Here is an 8,663-nt window from a genome sequence, read left to right as displayed (position 1 = left end):
ATTTTTTTTAAATATTTGCTCAGTTATTACGAAAAAATATTTTAATAAATTTATTTATAAATATTTCCATCCATATAATTTTGTTCTTGATATATATAGATGATTTCAAATGAACTATTAATATCCATTTATTTGTATAATAGATATTTTAATGATCATGCTATTAAAATATATTAGTTTTTTTAATATATCTATATATATATATATATATATATATATATATATATATATTCTTATTGTAATAATCATTTAGATGAAAATCTCTTGTTTGGTTTTTTTTGAAAATAATTGCTTTCGGAAATATATCAGTCATGACAATGTGGTAAAATATCCAAATTTTGTATCATAGATGTATAAGTAATTAGTTATAATTTTATTATTATTAGCTTTTTGTTTCATAAAAAAATATTTTAAATAATAAAGATTCTAACATAATGTATAAAAATATTTAAAAACTTTAAACAATACAATTCTATATAGATGTAGCAAAGTCATTTTTAAAACAGTTGTATCGAAAAAGTAGTTTAAAGTTATAGAATATTGCTTACTTTTACAATAAAATGATAATAATAATGCCGTTAAACAAAATTTACAAGTAGAGCAAATCGCATTGCTTATATAAGGAATGAAGTTAATATAAACATTTCCAAAATGCTTATGGCCAGATACACAAATTTTATTTATTTTTAAGAAAATGATTCCGATATTCGTGTGGAAAAAGTCAAATAAAGGTCTAAATGAAAAGCCACGAGGGAAAAGTTATAAAGATAAGATTTATATGTGGAAATGTGTCCACCACCAACCTTCAATGGCACCAATCTTTTCACTGCATTGCAGCTTCAAATCAATTTTGCAGACAAAATACACCCTTTCAAATTTAAGCATTCATTGACTCTGGCTTATTACAGTGAAGTTTATCGCGGAAAATCCTCATTAGTATATGGTTTCAGTGAAGTTTTATAATATTGTTACAAGATAGAAAGCTGACAGATAGTTTGCATAAGATTCAAGGTTTGATATCACCATCTTAAATCATCCTCTGAATCCTGTCAGTAAAATTAACCATAATTTCAAGACTTTTATCATCTGCAACAAAAAAGACCAAATCAAAATCACATATTTTAGAGTTGAGAGACATTAATTATATGCACAAAACCAATATTCAAATGGCAACAATCATAGTTACAATAAAAGAACTACAATAGGAGAGTTCACTAACCAAGTTTGGGGACTGTATGTCCTTTGGGGTGATGAATCACAACAGGATTCTGGAATGCTTCCAGCAAAGCAACGCTCTCTTCCTTCATGAAATCTTTCTCCCCTTCACCATATAACAAGAATAGAAGATACAATGCAACTTTTAGAGTTATATGCAAAGAAACCTTTGTTTAAGCAGAATCATAAATGAGGGACTTGAAACTACCAATGAAGTGAAGAGATAAGCAATCAATTGGTTTTGAAAATGCATTAGAAGCCAATTTAGGCATTCCAAACTTGTTTCCACCAAACATGGCTCCAGATATCACAATCAAAAACTTGATCTTCTCTACCTTCCCAAGTGCTACACCCTATAAAAGCCATCACTCCCTTTAGTGAAATAAAATGTAGCTTTAACCTATACCTAGAGCATCCTCAAAAACGAACACTATTTTTATTAAAGAAATATACATTTCAAGTCAAGAATCATAGTCAAAGACAGAGAAACAAAGCTATAAACTCGTCTAAAACCTTTAGCAGTAGAGTTAAAAGTCAAGTGTTCATTCTTTGACAATTTAAGACATAAAACCGTATAAGCAACCAACCATGCTTCATGCTTCGTAGATACTCACCGAAAAGTCAAGTATTCATTCTTTCACCAAAGGGGCATCATCATGGAAGGAAGATCAACTTAATTAATATCTAAAAGAGACAGTAAGCAGCAATAAGATGAGTTTCTTTTTCAGTACCTGCGATTGCATTCCTGGCAATGCAGCTGCTAAAATTGCTCCCTGAGAGACAACATTCCTTCTTATTTCTAAAAATTGGAAGAGCAAAAGACACAAAAGTTCACAAAAAACATTGTAGCAGCAAAGTCCCCACCTGAGAGAAACCCAACACACCATCGAAAGGACCATTTTTTAGCATGAAATCTTCTATGTATGCTAAACACTCTTCGAAGTTTCTATATTCAGAGAAGTCCTGTACACGAAAAGATAAACGTTAGAAGCATACAAGGATGATATCGGAGGTGGAGATCACTGAGGTGGACTGTCTTGTCTGTACAACAACCTCATTGGCTTGGAACCATTCATAGTAAGGAGGGTCAAAAATGCCTTCAACGTCAGATCTTCCCTGTGAGGGAAACTGTCCATCGAGGAACACCAGGTCCAAGTTTTGTATCACAGGTTCTGGCCATCTTAAGACCAATTGCTTGAGGATTTCGCCACTGGTTCTGAATCCGTGGAGGCACAGGATTCTGGGTTTTCTCTGGGTTTGGTCTTCCATTATGCACAAACTTTGACTGCTTTCACGAAATGAAATTTAGTGTCTGTTTCTTCGGATTTGGGGAAAATCTAAGCGCCGATGTCCCCAAACCCATCATTTAATAAATACATTGCAATTTTTACATTTCATCTATATAAAATCAACTCAATCTTAATAAATAAAAAATAAAATACATATAAAATATTTTTCAATTTTAAATTATATCTCTATGATTAATTTCAATTTTAAATATAATTATTTAGTATATCTGTTACAATATTCATATTTTATTTTCATATTTTATTTTCATATTTTAAAGAGTTATTATTATTTGATAAAAAGATTATGCATAAGTTTATTTACAGACCGAACCGGTTTAAGTCTATTCCAAAAGTAATTCAGTTTAATTTATATTATAATGTTTTTTAATTCAACTGTTTGATTACGTAGTATTTTTCATGTTAGCAATTAGATACTAGTCTATTTAAGGAGTAGTTTAATAAGGTAGCTGGGTATTTAAATGCCCAACTGCCTTAATACTAAGCATTTAATTTAATTTTTTATGCAAATACTTTTTTTTAACATTTTGGTAATGTATTTAAGTTTTTATAAGTTTTGAAAAGAAAAATCTACAATAATTAAATATCGCATCATTACTACAAATTACTTACAGGTTTTATATTGGTTAATATGGCGATGTTGATTCCACGGTAGAAAGTTAGACAAATTTCTCCATTTTATAACTGATGTAATAATCACGTGAGAGGATGGTGACGATACAGTTGGTCACATTGATGACGCGATTGTTCACACTGCTGGACCACTTAGCCCAACAAGTAGAAGTGGGAGTGAGAATGGGCTGGAGAGCCCAATGGGCTATGAGGGGTTGGAGTGGAAGTGGTCTTCTCGTCGTTGAGGAAGAATGCAAGCAGTGTGGAGCATCGGCGACAGCATGAAGGAGCACCAATAAGACGCGACCGTGACATGACGGAGCATCAACGCCATCGGACCGGCAACAATGGTTGTGTTGTTCATGTCGGTGTATGTTTTTCTCCTCTCATTTTCATACCCAGGAGAAGGATTTAGATGCTAGGTACAAAACTTTCCAAACATCCATTTGCATGAAAAAGGTTTCAAAAATACTAATAATCTAACCAAAACATGTGTTGCCACGTAGACAAATAAAAATTAAAAATAAATAATAAAAATATGGTAAAAAAATGATAATTCAGAATCTCTTTGACTGTGCCACTAAATGAGTGTTGGAACATGTTTTGTCTTTCTCATAACCATTCACTCTTGCAGCGTTCCAATGCAAACAAGTCAGGGTTTAGAATGGTTGACTAATTACTCAACTACAGTATAGCCACAACACTGATTCATAAATTGCATTTATTATAGATACAAATGTAAATTTCAGAATGGGAAATTATAATTGTAATAAAAATTAAATATTATTTATGTCTTTTTAAAACATAATTGATAAATCTTACGTAACCATTTAAAATTAAACGAGATAGGACTACCATAGTAAACGTGTATAATTTTTTTTCAACGATTTTGGTGAGCTAACTGGAAAACTTGGAACTACTGGCATTCCATTACTTATGAACTAAGGCAAAACTAACTTTGTGTTTACTTTTCTACGCACGTATCTTTAGTTTAGAAGAAAACTAGTTTTGGTATACATGCGATTCCATATGTCCACTAATTTCACATAAGGTTCTTTGATGGGTCTTTTATGAAATATATTTTATTCACCTCAAAAAGTAAAATAACCTAAAGCGAAATGGAAAAAATCAAAAGAGAAAGTAAGATTACAAAATCAAATAAATATGGAGCTATTTGACAAAATGTAAAATATATTTTTGTTCGTGATTATATATTTGGTCCTCGTATTTGTTAATCTTGTTTAATTTTAACTCTGTTTTCTTTTTCTTGTTCAATTAAATTTTAACTTTTTTAAAATTGATCCAAGCATTAGATAAATATATTTATCATTGAAATTTATTTAAAATTTTGTTTTTAAATTTTAAATATATTTATTTAAATTATTATAAAACTATTTTAAAATTTTATATTTGAATTTATAATATTGTTATTTTTAAAACAATATAGAAATTATTAATATATAATATTTAAAACAAAATTTAAATAAAATTCAATGTAAAATAAAAATTTAAATAAATTTAATATTAATGAAAATACATTTATATAAAGTTAAATTTGATTTTAATTTGGGATGAAATTACTCTAATTTAAAAAAAATAAGATTGAATCGAAACAAAATACAAATTAAAAGACTAAATTGAAAATTTTCACATGTGACACGTGATACTGTTATCGTCATGTCACATTATCTTTGTTATGTGGCAGATCCTCATTTGACATGTGGCAAAATATTATTTTCAAAATAATTTTTTTAAAACAAAAAAAATTAAAAAAACCAATGGCTAACATGTGACAGTGAGTTAACATCATACTCTACAAACAGAAAGTGTCAAATTGCATCATGTTTTCAAAAATGACCTCAAAATTGAAACTACTTAAAATCTGATAATCAAATTAAGATTTCACTACAAATATGAGGATAATATGAAGATTTTCACCAAATTATTATTGATATATATATATATATATATATATAATAAAAATAAAAAATAGTTATTTATATCTATATAAGAAAAAAGAGCAATTTTATAAATTACAAAAATATTATTATTACAATTATAGTAATTATTGTTATTATTAATATATATATATATATATATATAATGAAAAATAAAATTATTTATATTTAAGAAAAAATATATTTTCAAAAATTTTAAAAAATATTATTATTATAATTAAAATATTAATAATAAAAATAAAATAAAAATAAAAATTTTATATATATAATTAAGCAAAATCCTTTTTAAAAGTTACAAATATGTTATTATAATTTCACTTGTGCATGAATAATCAATCCCTCAAAATTTGACGATAATGTGTCGAATGCTTCATCTTTCCCTCTTGCAAATTGTCACCTGTAAGAACCTAAAAAATGGAGTATTAGAGTAGATATGTGTATTAAAATAATGAGACCGAATATTTTATTATAAAATAATCTTATAATATAAATAGAACTTTCTAAAGCTCGGTTCATTATCTAAAATACTTTTATCTCTCTAAAACATTGTTCTCTTCTCTTTCTGTCACTTCTTTCTACAAATTCTCACGTTTGGGTTATCTATTCGATGATCAGGGAGTGTCTAGACGATCTTGGCGTCGAGGAGTACAATTCTTATTAATCAATTTCCTATTTTGAGCCGGTAAGTTGTTTCCCTTCTTTCTCCGTACGTTCTTGGACCGTGTTCATGCGATAAATTCTGTTTGCATGTGTATAGTAGCTTTTCTCTTCAATTCTTAGCTCAATTTAGGTTCTAAGGTTTGTTTCCTATCACCAATTGGTGAGTTGTAGGTTTTTGTAGAGTTTCCTTGCTACGCAAGCTTCTAGTGGGGTTTCTGTGAGCTGTGCTGTCGATCAAAGGTAAGGGGAGCTAGATTATTACTTTAATTAGTAGTTTGACATGTAAGTGTGATGAATTTTGTGTGGTGGCGCTGATTTAATTGACTTTAGGTTTTGGAGTGGATTGAGTTGCATGAAAATTTGATTGTTTGATTGTGACATTGTGAAATGGTGTTTATGAACTGAATTGAATGATGTATAATCTGTAATTGATCATACTAGATACGAGTAATCAGTTATGAGAGTGATTAGATAGAGGTTTAAATGAATTATTTTGTTTTAAGTCAATTGTGATCAAGTGGGGTAGTGAAAATTAGAATTTTGAGTTAGATGATCATGTCGTCTATTAGAGCAGTTTTTGTAAGTCAAATCTGACTTGCTTGAGCCCTTAAACTGGTCAAAAGTGTGTCAAAAGTGGTACATTAGTTTTTTAGTCTATAAGTTGAGATTTTGGGGGTTTTGAAGTAGAAATTGATCCATGAACATCTTATATTGATGTTAGAAAGGTTTAGGAACGTTTAGTCAAGTCTAATTAGGTATATAACACAATTTAGGAGTGTTAGAAGTTGGGAAAAATAGTTAGAATTGGTAAACTTGGGTTGAGTTTGCTTAATTTTGCAGAATTTATGCTGTAGAATTACGCAGACTTACTGTGCGAATGGATTCGCACAACGAGTGGTCTTGGCAAGTTGCTCTCTTCCAAAGCATTCGCATAGTGAGATGTTGCGTTGTGTGAATAGTTGTAAGGGTTGGCTCTCTGCCTAATGATTCACATAGCGAATTGGGTCGTAGAGCGCCTTGTTGTGGTTTGGATCACTGCCAGAGTTATTCAAATAGCGAAGGGTTGCACACAGCAAGTGTTTGGGGGGTTTTGGTCATTGTCTAGGCTTCCGCATAGCGAATTTGGGGCGTTGTGCGAGGGGTTGAGGTCTGATACCACTAGTATTTAATTCGCTCAGCAAATTGGGTCGCAGAGCGAGTGGGTTAGAGGTTGGAGTCGAGTCGTTGTGTGAGAGGAGTCAGTGGTCGCTCATCGAGTGTATGCGCTGAGCGACTGGTCCAGGTTTAATTTGCTCTTTTCATCTTTATTCTTGAGCGGTTTGAATGATGGTATAATTCATTGAATGTTATGCGTGAATGTGTATGGAATTATATGAGTATCAAAGGTATGAATGGTGATTCAAAGTGAAGGAAAGTATGATTTCAATGCGGTGTAAGTGAGTATCAAAGTGACATCTCTCGGTGAGATACTTGTATGTGTAGAATAAATATAGGGAGCTCAGTATTGGGGGTTATCCTAACACTCTAATGATCTTTCATTCTCACATAGAGAGGATTGATTCATGTGGTGAGAGTAGTAGGAGGATCTAGTGTAGGCGCTACTTGGAGGCCTATTGCGCGGTAACAGACTAACCTTGTGTGTGTGGTAGGGTGAAACCCATGGAAATGGCTTTGCAAAGCAGTAGAGGCCATCACAAGTGCACAACCGCCATAGCTCGGTATTTATTCTAGGTCCGGACGATCAAAGTCAGTGTAGTGTCATGCATAATGGGTGTTGTGATGTGAAAGAATGTGTATGATTGTATGAAGTATAGACAATGAATATATGATTACTCTTTTATTTAAACTAGCTTACCATTCTACTTGATTTGTGTTTTGTATGTGTGATGTTTTCCTTTGCAATGATCATTCTGTGGGTGTGAGCAGAGGGATATGGGATCTCCGTAGAGCAGGTGCTTGATGGAGAGGATCCAACTGTTTAGTAGTTTTAGAAGTAATATTGTAAATAGTTTTGTAACAGACTAGTTGTTTATAAAGTTGAAATTTTATAGTTATTTTTGGATGACTGTAAGTTAAACTTTGTATAATAGTTTTAACTGTTCTATCTTATCCTTCATATGATGACTCTTGTATATATAATATCTATGCTATATTTTGGGATGTTACATCACCCGCAAATCATCTCAAAACCATTGGTTCAAACGTCTCACTCACTTGCAAATGCATTCTCATACACATGCATGAGAAGTGTCATCCATGGAAACCAACACTACGTTAGGGAGAAACTCTATGATAGCATATCCTCTTATCAAGGGACTTCCATCCAAGGTCTTTCATGAGCACCTTATTCATATGAGTGTTTTACAATTTGAGAAATCTTTGATTTATTGAGAGTTAGTCACTTTTGTGTGTTTTGTGTTCTAGGTTTGATGTATGCATAAATTGTCTTCTTTTGGACTATTTGGATTTTTAAATATGTGGTTTATTATTCTGAAATTACATCGTATATATATATATATATATATATATATATATATAAATAATAAAATGTGTTAGGATTATTATATTTTATTAACCAATTTATTATAGTAATGTAATTAATTATGTCTATGGCTATGAGCATATATGTCATGAAATATTAAGTGTGTAGATACCATATGTAATATTCTAATTTGATGAGGGGCTAAATTAAGAATATTTATTTTTTAGAAAAAGTAACCAATCAATATTACATAAACCATAATGTATGCACGTACATATTATTCTTATTTCTTTCTCTTCATCCATATATCACAAGAGAAAATCAAGAACCTAACACGCTCTATAGTTGACAGATGACCAATGCAAGATGACAAACACACACTTAAAAACAAATGATGTTTGGAATTTGCCTCATAATGAAAGGATTGTT

At 30.7% G+C, this 8,663-nt stretch overlaps 1 protein-coding gene across 2 annotated transcripts; it reads right to left on the bottom strand.

The window, feature by feature from the left end:
• Window positions 1-750: 750 nt before the first annotated feature.
• On the bottom strand, window positions 751-2,568 carry LOC108328302 (uncharacterized). 2 transcript variants are annotated; one of them, XM_017562154.2, is made up of 6 exons: window positions 2,269-2,568; window positions 2,080-2,178; window positions 1,947-1,988; window positions 1,424-1,568; window positions 1,220-1,321; window positions 751-1,086 (listed from the first exon to the last, which is right to left on the bottom strand). In XM_017562154.2, the coding sequence occupies exons 1-6, from the start codon at window positions 2,482-2,484 to the stop codon at window positions 1,028-1,030; spliced, it is 663 nt and encodes a 220-aa protein (XP_017417643.1). In that variant the 5' UTR covers window positions 2,485-2,568; the 3' UTR covers window positions 751-1,027. The 2 variants fall into 2 exon arrangements, 1 of the variants encoding a protein (XP_017417643.1); XR_008245671.1 differs by lacking the exon at window positions 1,424-1,568.
• Between the last annotated feature and the right edge of the window lie 6,095 nt (window positions 2,569-8,663).

Source organism: Vigna angularis, chromosome 10 (assembly GCF_016808095.1).
Source record: "Vigna angularis cultivar LongXiaoDou No.4 chromosome 10, ASM1680809v1, whole genome shotgun sequence".
Taxonomy (NCBI): Eukaryota; Viridiplantae; Streptophyta; class Magnoliopsida; order Fabales; family Fabaceae; genus Vigna; species Vigna angularis.
This window is presented reverse-complemented; position numbering and strand designations above follow the sequence as displayed.